Below are 13,595 nucleotides of genomic sequence, written 5' to 3'. Positions count from 1 at the left end.
CCTGTGGTCGAACCTCAACTTTCTATGGGCAGGTGTGCCCTTAAAATGAGTTTCCAGGCATGTTGTTGTATCAACAGATGCCTCCACCACGGGCTGGGGTGCCATGTGCAATGGACATGCTGCCGCGGGCTCCTGGAGAGTGAATGAAAAGGCACTGTGTTTGAGACCTGTGTGTTCGTATGGGTATAATCCAACAGATGAGCTGAATGAAATCTTTATAGAATTGATCATGTCCTTATAGTAAGAAATTAGGTCTAAATTTACTCCCTGCTTAAGAGCAGGAAACTAAATTACTATAGATCACCCAATTTTATGGGAGGGGTGGATACACAGTTACCCCTGAAGCCTAATTGGCCAGAACCCATCCAGGGGATGGGCAAATATTTTAGTTTAATCTCAGAACATGAACAAAGTATCCAGTTCAGTTCTGTTCACAGCAGTTCGGTTCCAGTTCACGTCACAGCTAGTTCGCGGCCTGTTCAGAGCCAGCAGTTCGAGCCGGTTCAAGGCCTGTTCATTTAGAGATGAGTTAAGTCCTAGCAGTTTGACCAGAGTTGAGTTCTGAACGGAGAGCTCCCAGGAGACGATCTGGCGATCGTGGCAGACCAAGATCAGAGAAAATGGGTTAAACAACGATTTCATTTAGGCCATCTGCTTTTCTCTCACTTTCCTTTCTTTTACTTAAAGTTTATTTTCTTTCCGTTAAGTATCGGGTTCTGTTAAGTTCCGCCGCAAAAGTTTCTCAACAACGAGTCTCCGACAGCGCGCTTCAACTTCAAACAACGCCCACAAGACTTTCATTCAGCCGCCAACACGCCACGTGATTGGCTTCCCAAGGCGTCGATCCAAGACACGACCAGACCTTGAGCGAATCAAAGATCCGGGAAAACCCCTTGTCCAGCCAGGAAAAGGGAACCCCCTTGTCAGACGACACACGAGACACAAACGCAAGTAATGCCTCTAGATTCCCAGCTGAACTGGTGCATTAGATCAAATGTAATAACCCTGCCTAAGAAACGATAGGAGTTTAAATTACTGATCAATGGTTTCTTCAGGTCATGTGTCATAAATGCATATATTGCTTGGGATTTCATAATTTCTCTCTCTTAGATCTTATTATTTTCCTCACCTTGTTCCTTTCTGCAACGTGTGAATGTGCGAGTGCGTGTTAGATATTAGTTTGATGTGTTAGAGTAATCAATAAAGTTCTGTTTGTATTCAAAGATAACTGTTCTTGTGTTCTATATCTATATTAATCTATATTAATATCCGCTGCAGGGTTGATATTTACGGCCCGTTCAAATGAACGCTGGAAGAGTCATTTGCTCGGCTGTAAAATAGACTCTCAAAATTCCCTATGAATTCATTAATTAATTCATTTGAGCTAAATATACATGTTTCTCTAGCCTGGATGCCAGCCGAACTTAGCCCCGCCCACAAAATTTTTACTCGGGCAGTTCGGTCTGGACTTGCTCAATAGAGAAGTAATTATGCCCGAACAGAAGCTGTTCGGACCAATGAAATTGTCAGGGCGGGCTTTAGACGATGATGGACAGATGATAAACAGTAACGTAATCATTCCGTCATCAAAGAGCGCTTGGGTTGAATTTGTTCTAATCCTAAACGGAGAACTTGTTCATATATACATTCACCTTTACTATTTCTCTCAGAAATGATGATCGTGTTGGTAAGTACTCTGTGTATCCTTAAATTCTTTTTTTACAACACTGGCAAAGATCGTTTACACTCATCTTTTTCTTCTAACGTTAGGCTACTTATTCTAGCGTGCAGACAGGGTTGCCAAGTTTTTACAACGAAACCCGCCCAATTGCTAACGTTCTTCAAAACTAGCCAAAAACAAGCCCAATAGCTTTCCAGGGGGGTTCTCCGGGAAAAAAAGGCATTTGGGGGGTAAAATATGTGTTATTTTGGCAGGGCTGCCTGCTAAAATTCGCATTCCTGGGTCTGTATATCACATAATTGGGGTCGCTTCAACCCGTGGACTTGGCAACACAGTGCAGTTGAGTTCTGTTGACATTTGACAACTAACGTTATGCGTCGCTTCGTTGCTCTGATTGGTTGTAGGTCTATCCAATTGAGGTCTTTCCTGGTTCGGTTGAAACACGCCCCATAATCACAGCCCAACGGAGCAGTATCAGACTCAAATTCTGACTAGAATTGAGTATGACGACGTCAGGCTAATGTTTCCCTTTAACAGAGCCCCCTTTAAGTTCTTACATATCAGCGGACGAATAAGTTAAGGTGTAAACATTAATTCTGAATTATTTATAAATTATAGTGTCATTCGAGTCTCTTTCATTTTAATTCAATTCCCCGTTGAGTTATTATTTTATCTGACTCATAGCCGCTACGCAGCCAACGAGCTCTCACGGTCTCAGCCACTTCCTGGAGATTGGAGACTCCATCCCCAGACGGTCTGCTGATTTGGGAACAGTTCGGCGACACACAGATAGACCTGTTTGCCTCCCACGACTCTTCCCACTGCAGCCTGTTCTATTCCCTGACCGAGGGCACGCTCGGCACGGATGCAGTGGCGCACAGCTGGCCGCGGGGCCTACGCAAGTATGCGTTTCCCCAGTGAGCCTTCTCGCACAGCTTCTGTGCAAGATCAAGGAGGACAAGGAGAAGGTCATTTTGTTCGCCCCGTACTGGCACGGCCGGACCTGGTTCTCAGAACTCCTACTCCTTGCGACAGCCCCTCCCTGGCCGATTCCTCTGAGGAAGGACCTTCTCTCTCAGAGACGGGGCACCTTTTGGCACCCGCGTCCCGATCTTTGGAACCTCCACATGTGGCTCCTGGATGGGACGCGGCAGGTTTACTCCGGTGGTGGCTGCCATCACTTCCACTAGGGCAGAGTCTACACGACACTGCGAGTGTCCAATACTAATACTGTCGCGGAAAATGTTGCTGTATGTTCTGTCATGTGCAGTAGCCTACACATGCCGCTGTCTACCATGGTGTGACATTCAGGCATCTCCAGAAGGAATGGGTTCACATTTGTAAAAATTTGTATATTTCTTATTACATAATTCCATAAAATTAGTTGTGAAATATTAAAGCCATGAGTAGGTAGGTATGCAAAAATAAACAAGTAAACAGAGACTGAATTGATGATTAGTAAATCATTTATATAATATAAATTATATATAGTCCTACATAACATTTTATATCATCTAAATCAGAAAAAGTATTTACAAATTAGCCTTTGTATATATCAGACTCCGCATACTGCACACATGTTTTTTGCTACCTAACTTTTGTCGTCTAACTCGCAAACAAAATGTCAAATACACCACCCGATGATGTTCCTTACATTGGCGAGCATGTAGCATCATGCTCAATTTAAGGTTTACAGAAACGTGTGCAACTGTTAATGCGGTATTTGTAGTGACTTATGATGAATGGTTTTTCGTGTTTTATAGGATGTGCAGTTTGCGTGATCAACAACATTGGCATTACATATAACATTCAGTGGCACATGCCACTCAGATACAGTTTGTCACAAACCAACACGTCATGTATTACTATCTTTAACATGTTTAATTGACATTTATTTAAACATATCTCGAAAATAGGATATTTATTTAGGCTTTTGTGGCACAATTACGTCAGAATAGCTGCTCAGCTCATCTGTCAGTCACTGCTGAGTGTCACAACATACAGCGACATGTTCCGCGACTCAGTGTCACTGTCAGAGTCAGTGTTTCGCGATAGTGTCAGTGACACATGCCACTGAGAACCGGAAGTGCCGTCGGGTGTGTCACCTAGCAGGCCACTATCCACTGACACATGCCAATGAGAACCGGAAGTGCCACAGGGTCTGCCTCTGCTTCAGATGCCATGTCACTTAATGTTAATACTGCTACTGGGTCTTCTGCAGCCATATGATAGCTTTATCTGATGAACAGATCTTTGTTTGATACATTTTCTTGTCTTTTACCAATCACATACCTGCACATTATTTTTCCTTGTGTCTTCATATCATTAGTGGTTCTGCTGGGGACTATTATAAAAATAACAATAATAATAATAAACTGAGTGAAATATGGACCAACCTGAGTGAGTGTGTAGAAACACAGAGATGATGATGATGATGAAGGACGTGATCTGGAGCACAGACATCACTGGAGCTCTATGGAGTTGAAGTATATTTTTAAGTATACTTTATGCAGTAAGTATACAAATACCAATGTACTAGTAGTAAATTTGTAAGTGTACTATTTCAGTACTGATTGGGATTAAAATGGCCCACTTTTAGTATATAAAAGTAGGTATATATATATATATATGTATATATATTTCTATATGTATTCTATATGTATATATATGTATATGTATATATATATATATATATATATATATATATATATATATATATATATATATATATATATATAAGTATATATTAAGTGTACTATAAGTTCACAACTACGTTCCTTATTTGTGCATCTGAACTACATGAACGTATAACTATACTAGTAATTTACTATTTTCATACTTGTAGTACATTTATATAATGAAGTTCACTTTGAAGTATTCGCTCGAAACTAGCAATCTAAATAACTAGTTTCATGAGTTCACACTTACAAATAATCAGATAGATTTAAATGTATATTTGGCGTGCTGTCTGAGGGGAGGGCTCCGAGCTCTGAATTTTGTCCCAAACCCAGAGTACTCCTCGTATCTCTGATTAGGATAGTTAACCAAGCAAGTGTGCGGAGGTTAGTGGTGGGATACAGGAAACAGTCAAGGAACATAGTCGGCTATATATACAGTTGCAAGGTAAAGTGTGAACCGCTTGCAGAATCTGTGAAAATGTGAAATTTTTTTACTGAATAATAGGGATCATACAAAATGCATGTTCATTTTTATTTAGTACTGTCCTGAATAAGATATTTTACATAAAAATATTTACATATAGTCCACGAGACCATTTTTTTTTGCATTTATTAAAATGACCCAATAAAAGTTTAAGAACCATTGATTCTCAATACTGTGTCGTTACCTGGATGATCCACGGCTGTTTTTCAGTTTTTTGATGGTTGTTCTTGAGTAAATTGTACTTAATTTATCTTCTGAGAAACATGTAAGTAACTTCTGTTGCTTCTGAAAGGCAGTACTAAATGAAAAAAAAAAAAGAAACATTTTGAGATTATCCTGTTCAAAGGTTTCCTTCTGGAGCATCAGTGAATGTTTCAACCTTTTTTAATAGTTGTGTTTGAGTGCCTCAATTGTCCTCAGTGTGAAAAGATGGATCTCAAAATCCTACAGTCACTGATAGAGAGGGTTCAAATATGCAAAGGATGCTGGAAAACTGAAGAATGTGCAGGACCTGGAGGATTTTTCTGAAGAACATTAGGCAGTTTAACTGCTCAGGACAAACAAGGGACTCAAGTACAACCATCACAAAACAAAAAAAAAACAGCCGTGGATCATCCAGGGAACGACACACAGCACTAAGAATCAATGATTCATAAACTTTTGAACGGGTCAATTTTTTTTTTTTTTGAACTTGTCTTTTTATTTTGTTTTATCATGTGCAGTCATACAGTATGTCACAAATGAATTTTTGATGGTACAATAAGGTGTTTGAACGGGTCATTTTTAATAAAATCAGCTATTTTTTTTGTCTTGTGGACTATATGTAAAAAAAAATAATAATAATGTATGTAAAATATCTTATTCAGGACAGTACTAAATAAAAAATAACGCATTTTGTATGATCTCTTTCATTTTGTTAAAATTATTCACATTTTCACAGATTCTGCAAGCAGTTCACATGCTTTTCTTGCAACTGTATATAGGCCTCATCTCGTACTGATTGGATAGGCAATTTGAACATGTTCCTCCCGAACTTTGTTGATAAAACATAATTTAGTAGTTTTATACAGCAAGTAGGCTATTCTTGCAAGTTTTATTTTAAAGTGAACATCACATCATACTTATAGTTTACTATTTATATATATACTATTTACGTATACTACTATGTTCCTATATGGGTTCAACATTTCATTTGGTATAACATTTGGCAGTTTTGATTTATATGCTGTTTATTGTTTGATGATCGCCTTTTTTTACATTTGCGTTTCTTCTATCACGTTTCTTCTTCTTCTTCACCTGTGTTTTGATCCAGAGATTCTGTACTTTTTCAAAAGATGTGTAATAGCGCCCCCTCCCGTATAACAGTGAAAACATGGATAGTCAGAAAATTCAGTCAATGGCGGGGAAAGATTTGAAGTCAATTCCTAATATGTACACTACCAGTAGAGTTGTTCCGATTCCGATACTAGTATCGGAAATATCACCGATACCACAACAAATTCTGGCATTGGTATCGGCGAGTACTTGAACCCGTGTACCGATCCGATACCATTTTCTTAAACAAGACCTAGTTATGATAGCAAGCTTTGCCTAACCACTGCGCGGTTCTTCTTTGCTGCTCAGAATGCATTGCAAACACAGGAAGTTATGATGTGTTGCCACAAGCAACCACTGTTTAGAGCAGTGAAGAAGAAATGAAGATGCGTTTGCAGTTTTTCTGCTGTTTAGCAGTATTTCAGACTGGACGACCAACCAGACAGTAAAATGGCGACTAGGGATGTCACAAGTACGGGTACTTCAGTACCAAGTCAGTGCTGAAATTAAAAAAATGTGATGATACCAGCATTTCTGTTGTACCGATTCCCGAGTATACTCGTTACCTGCAGCTGTGTTAAGGCGCTTCCGTGTTAATCTAAGCGCAGGGCTCCAGACTGTAGGCGAATATATACTAGTGTCTGTGAATATTAAACTGCAAAATACTATTTATAGCTACACTGTGTGATATTTTCCCCCAACTAGCGGTTAAAAGGTATATGACCATTCAGTGAATATAAGTTTCTCTTCCTCTCAATTCCGATTTCGTTTTAACTCCTACGGTGGCCGATTTAGTCCAAGATTAATATGGCTTCCAGTTCGACCTCGTCCACATTCGACACGGTGCCATCAAGTGTTAAAACGCGAAAGGCGTAGATTGAATTGACGGGTATGTCCCTCTTTGGCTAATGTACTTTCAAGATGGAGGGGCAACATGGCGACCCGCATTCGAACCCCTTACCCGTATGTATTTTCAATGGCATATTATAAACTTACGAGAATACTTTATTACTTGAAAGAAGTAAATATACATTAATGAGCACATATATTTTTGAAAGAACTAAGTGTTTTTAGCTAATAATAAACTAAAAAAGTTACACAGTGTAGCTTTAAATATCACTCCTGCAAATTCTACGTCTCTGTGGATGACGGGAGCAGATGCGCGGGAGAGCACACACACACACACACACACACACACACACACACACACACACACACACACACACACACACACACACACACACACACACACACACACACACACACACACACACACACACACTCGCTCGCTGTCTTTGTAGTCTCTGCCGTGTGTCACTATAGGGACACCACAAACTCTTAAACTGTCACTTTATGATAATTTACCATTTTTATTTGAGAAAACTGTCATATCATGAACACAGACACTCAAAGATCTTCACGGCAACCCGTCAAAATCAGCAGCCATATCACCCTGCAGCCCAAGACTGGTTTCCCACTGAAGCTAAGCAGGGCTGAGCCTGGTTAGTACCTGGATGGGAGACCAACTGGGAAAAACCAGGTAGCTGCTGGTAGAGGTGTTAGTGAGGCCAGCAGGGGGTGCTCACCCTGTGGTCTGTGTGGGTCCTAATGCCCCAGTATAGTGATGGGGACACTATACTGTAACAAGCTCCGTCCTTCGGATGAGACGTTAAACCGAGGTCCTGACTCTCTGTGGTCATTAAAAATCCCAGGATGTTCTTCGATAAAGAGTAGGCCCAAATTTGCCCATTGGCCCCTCTCCATCATGGCCTCCTAATCATCCCCATATACAGATTGGCTTCATCACTCTGTCTCCTCTCCACCAATAAACTGGTTTGTGGTGGGCGTTCTGGCGCAATATGGCTGCCGTCGCATCATCCAGGTGGATGCTGCACATTGGTGGTGGTTGAGGAGATTCCCCCTTCTATATGTAAAGCGCTTTGAGTGCCTAGAAAAGCGCTATATAAATGTAACAAATTATTATTATTATTAAAATAAAAGTTTGGTTTAACGTGAATAAATTGACAATATATTAAGCTACTCTTGTAGCCTACAGTAGATTTAGCTACATCTCTATGTAATAATAATACGTCCAGTGCTTTAAGTGGGCCGGTACACGCCGGTACTGAGTACCGCCACTTCCAAATATAGCTCTTGAGCGTACCGCCACCTCTCCGTGCGCCCAGAACGTGCTTTTAGCGTACCGGTACGCTCATTTGCGAGCAGAGACTACATTACCCATACACCCTTGAGTATTACAAGTGAAAAGCGCATGCGTCGCTTTTGCCGCTGTCAGTGTCAACAACTCAAAGTGGTCCGGAGAGGGTGTGTGAAATGCGCAACCATAGCTGCTCGTTTAAAATCTATAGTTAAAATACAAAGCACTTGTGCCGCGGTCGCGGTCACAAGTGGTGACGAGGACGAGAGTGGCACCACTTCTACCGATGACAACAGCCGCATGTTGTAGCTGGGTCGTTCCTGTTATACAGTGACTTTTCTGTCTTTTTATGATTTACTTACTCATATTTTCTATAAAATGAGTCACATAAGAAATAGCTTAAATTATAAATGTAGGTCTTCTTTATCACTTAAACAGATATAATAGGTATTAAAAATACTATTTTGTATTTTACACACCTTTTTATTGATATATGCATTCAATTTTATCATGTCCTCAGTGCAAAGTAATCAACTTCCACAAGAACTATAAACCATGAAATGATAAAAATCTCAAAATATTTTTAGATTATGTTATAGAATAGGCTAAACTACCTGTAGTTATACATATAAATCATGTGAAATCATGTTATTTTTTTTACAATTGTCTTCATTTACTGAGTCCCTGAAGTCATCTTCCACCCTGTTAGAATGTATTTCTCGACTTCCAAAAAAGACTTTTCAGGAAATTACATAATTAGTTTTTCCTGCTGGAATTCAACTGTACAAAATTAAGTACGCTTCAACTCTCACCTCTACCTTTTTTTTTTTTTTTTCAAATTTTGTTTTCAAATATGTTACCCTGCTTGTCCCACTCTTAAAGTTCCACCCTGTTAGGCTCTGTTATGAAGAATGTTTGTCCGGTCAAAAAATGTTAAAACATATCTGACATAGTTATAAAAGTTCTGTTTATCTGTAGAAGGGTAGCTAGCTAAACGTTGATCCCTCAAAGAGCTACGGCTAACTTATCTTAAAATTTCCACCCTGTTAGATTCCGCCCTGTTAGGGTGCGGGGTGAAACCTAACAGGGTGGAAATTCTAATAGAATAAATCGTATTTGTATATTGCAAATTCTATAAACACATAATGCATATATAAATATTATATATAAAACCATGTTATATAGGTGCAGTGCCACACATTACTGATGGCAACTCATGCAGGACAATGACGAAAAACTCATCCACTGTTATGGTCTTCCACCCTGTTAGGCGAGTCATTTTTAAATAATAATTTGACAGCAACGTTAAATGTTTTGCATACTTATGTTTTATTTTGGGAGGTGAGGATCATTAACATCATATACAATATATGTTTTTGAACACATTTTTTTATTATTTACCATCCTGTTGGCAAAAATGGGTACAAAAAGTACCTGTTCAAGACATTCTATTCATCAATAATAGTTTTGCTATTGTTTCAAGAATTGAAAAAAATACCATTATGGCATAAGAGACATATACTATCCAAGAAAAACTTGTTATTGTTTAACATTTACATTATTAACATTTTGTGATAACTGCATATGTCCCTTACAGGGTGGAACACCTTCACAGCCAGTGTCAGAACAATGAATCTACCCATAATTATTATTTTTTAAGTCCCTGAGCTTGACCAATATGTATTCCGACTAGTTAAACATGTCACCATTTTGGTAGAATGCTAAAAACATGAAAATCATGTACTTTTTTTTCAAACATTTATGAAGCCATACCGCATACCAGGAATGACCCAGCTATAGTTTCTAACTGTGTTGCAATTTGATTAGAAAAAAGAAAGACAAAAGTGAACATTGGCCTGCATGGTAGCCTAATGAGGTGCTGTCAATGGTCTTGCTTTGTAAATAAACCCTTATTGTAACAAATGATATAGTTAAACAATTACAAGAACTATCTGTTAGTTCTAAGGCTGAGAACAAGTTAGAAAGAGCTTTAAAATACGGACCTTCTTGAATTATTGACTAAACAATCCCATAACCACGCCCCCCAACAAAGCCCCGCCCCTCTGGTGAGTACCGGCACTTTATTTTTTTCACTTCAAGCACTGAATACGTCTCTATTAATAATAATAATTATGCCTAGACGGTTGATTATTTTTTTACTTGTTTTGTTGTAAAAAGAGATTATTTTCTGATTAATATATCATTTTTTTATATTCCTAGACTTATTTGTTGCACAGTTTTTTTATACAGTTATATTGTAAAACTAAAATATATTTTTTAGTTTGCGGTGTTAGATTTGTGGCTGCATTTGAAGTTCTTTTTTGTTTAAGAAAAATAAATAATATTACTGTCAAATCCATGTCAGATAATACAAATATTGTAATAAATACAGTAGTTCACTGTATGTATTTGTTCATGTTTTATTAAGGGATAAGTCTGAAGCACACCATAAAATAATTCTAGCAATTCATACAGGGGTAGTATATACAGCTGTATATACAGATACACACCCTGGTATCGGATCAGTACTCTGTATCGGCAGATACCCTGAGCCCAGGTATCGGAATTGGTATTGGGAAGGGAAAAAGGGTAACGGAACATCTCTAACTACACAACAATTCATATACTCAGAACTCGGAACAAACAATGTAAGTTCATAAAACAGTATGTAAAACTATGTGAAAATACAAGTATAGTCCAAATATACTTAGACTTTTCTGTCAGTATAAATCAAATATACTTAAGTTTTAAGTATATTTCTGAGAAGTAAAAAGTTGACACAAAGTATACCTTTTTTTTCAGATTAAAAGAAGTAATAGCACACTTTTTTTAAATAAGGGTCTGTCCATAACTGTAAGCAATGAATTGTACCTTCAGCTTGTGTGTTATTACTGTGTTTAACTAAAGAGATATGAAGAGAGTTATAGTCACTGCAGACTTTATAAGTGTTGTCTTGAATTTAATGTTTACAATTAAAAAGATCATTTCTCAAGAAACAAGCCTTACCTCAGAGCAGTGCAGTCAAAGGAAAGCAGAAGTTCATGAAGACGTCTTCCTCTATGCGAGATCCCTTAAACACTTGACGTGATGTACCCTCGACTAACTCCCAGCAGCACTACAGGACGGGATATTTACAATCTGCCTTTGTTCATTCTGTGCTTAAATGCCCGTCATTTATTCAGAGGAAGTCATAACACAAGAATATGCAGATAAACTCAAATACAATAATAATGTTTATTAATCAGAATACATCATTATTGGAAAAAGGGTCATATCAAACAAGGAAAGGCAATGCATGAATGTTTGTTTGATATTGATAAATGTTATTTGCATGTTCAATCATGCTAACTTTTTTTTCCAGTGCTCATTAATAAAACTAACCATAACTATACCAACTAACTAACCACACACATCTATTGAAAGCAGAGGAGCTTCTGTGGTCATTGTAACTGGTGAACAAGACTGCAACACTTAAACCCACAAATTTACACCATTTTTAGACAGAATGCTTATTTATGAGAAACGGATGTTGTGTAAAATTTTATTCTTATGCGAAAATGAAGTCAAAAAGAAAGAAAGAACTGAAACCCAACGTTTCTAAAATGTGTCTAATTTCTGCTAGTCTGTTTAAACATGTCTTTAGTGATGTGATGCTGTATGGTGATCCCGCTGTAATACAGGGAGACACACAGCCTTTAAAGGTGCTGTATGTAGTTTTCTGACTGTACTAAAGCATACAAATACCATAATGTGTTTGCAGATATTTAGGAAACATTATCAAATCAATTCTCGTTTCTCTAAAAAACAATTGTACAACCATTTATTTTACTTTGAAATGTGCGTTCCGTGATGGTATGTCTGTTTTTGTTTTGGTCTGTGTGATTCCGCCCACTGCCAATTTACCCAATAGTATTTCGACACCCCGGGTTGCCATTTGGCTGAAAAACACCGCGTATTGCAGCCATGGATGCCGTCAAACGAACTGGGTCAGAGATCGCAGATTCTACCCAACTTAAAACAGGAGCATGTTACTTTATGATGCCAAGGACCCCCAAATATGATGAACATTTATGAGGGACCCCCTTCCTAAAATCCATCTAGCCTATATATTTTTATGTATGAAAAAACATTTAAACTGTTAGATAAATAGTAAGTGTGACATTATACATATTGTTTCATAATGTTGTATGTGTATAAACCTGAAGAAGAACATTTTCAATTAAAAATTATTTGTATAAGCAACTTTCACAAAAAATGTATGTAAGCAGCATAAGTACTGCGTTAAGATAACTGCCTTACAACCCCAGTGAGCAAGATAAAGGGGTGAGAAAAACTCACTAGAAAGATACAAGTAAACATACAATTCTTTAAAGTATGTATATGGCAAGAAAGGAGAGAAAAACCCTTTTTCTCAGATTCTGAAGCCTTTATACAATCACACAATGAAACTGCACGTCGATTGGTTCGTATAGTTAAAGAAAACTAACCAATGACGGTGCGGTGTGAGCGAGCCGCTCGAGCCCGCAGAAATGGGCGGAGTCTCGGGCTATAGAGACAAAGCGTATTTAGGCCACAACGCTCTCCATTGACTTTGCATTGCGCGAGGCTGCCTCTTTGTCATTTCAAACTTATACCAAAAAACAGAATATTGTCACAGGGTGTACAGCAAACAAGCTAATAAACATAATTTTTGTTTATTAGCTTGTTAATATGTTTATAATAATAAGTTTATATAAGCTGTCAACCCCAAAAAATTAGCGTTTAAGGAGACAAAAGTGGATACAGGCAATCAGCTCCCGCGTGACTCGCTCTCCCCAGAGGAAGAGGTTAGACAATTTCTGTTTCATGACCGGACTACCTTTAGTGCGCCCGCCGAAGCACACAAAGAGCTGTTCCAACTGCCTGAAGGAGGCAGAATGCTCTATATATAATCTCAGTGCCCTGACCGGGCAGAGCAGGTTTGCGTCTGTTTCACCTTCTGATGAAGGCAGCGCTGAAAACCAGAGTTATAGAGTTATACTCACGGAACACTATAGTTATTCACAGTCACGAAAGTTCATTATATGCATGCGTTTTAAAGCCTTGCCAAATAAACATTTCATTCACATGCCTTTGCACGGTTTTAACATGCGTTTTTCCGAGCGCGCGCACTAAACGCCTGTCAAACACATGATTACTGGACTAAGTAGTTGTCTTATTGCGCTAATACGGTCAAATACACACAAGGTTAACATAAACACAGTCGGTTATGTCTAAAGTGAAAGTAAAATCGGTGTGTCT

At 38.4% G+C, this 13,595-nt stretch overlaps 1 protein-coding gene across 4 annotated transcripts in view; it reads right to left on the bottom strand.

Annotated features, from left to right (window-relative positions):
- LOC307119430 (myelin-associated glycoprotein-like) overlaps window positions 1-11,750 on the bottom strand; it is a 44,462-nt gene extending 32,712 nt beyond the window's left edge. The window contains exons 1-3 of one of the 4 annotated variants that reach the window (XM_079805696.1): window positions 11,322-11,416; window positions 5,028-5,141; window positions 4,078-4,154 (exon numbers count right to left, since the gene is read on the bottom strand). In XM_079805696.1, coding sequence (XP_079661822.1) covers window positions 4,078-4,144 — 67 coding nt within the window. In that variant the 5' untranslated portion in view covers window positions 4,145-4,154; window positions 5,028-5,141; window positions 11,322-11,416. Of the gene's footprint in view, window positions 1-4,077; window positions 4,155-5,027; window positions 5,241-11,321 lie in introns of those variants that run through there. The other 3 variants (XM_079805695.1, XM_079805694.1, XM_079805697.1) reach the window with 3 other exon arrangements.
- Between the last annotated feature and the right edge of the window lie 1,845 nt (window positions 11,751-13,595).

This window comes from Gobio gobio (assembly GCF_949357685.1).
Source record: "Gobio gobio genome assembly, chromosome: 23".
Taxonomy (NCBI): domain Eukaryota; kingdom Metazoa; phylum Chordata; class Actinopteri; order Cypriniformes; family Gobionidae; genus Gobio; species Gobio gobio.
This window is presented reverse-complemented; position numbering and strand designations above follow the sequence as displayed.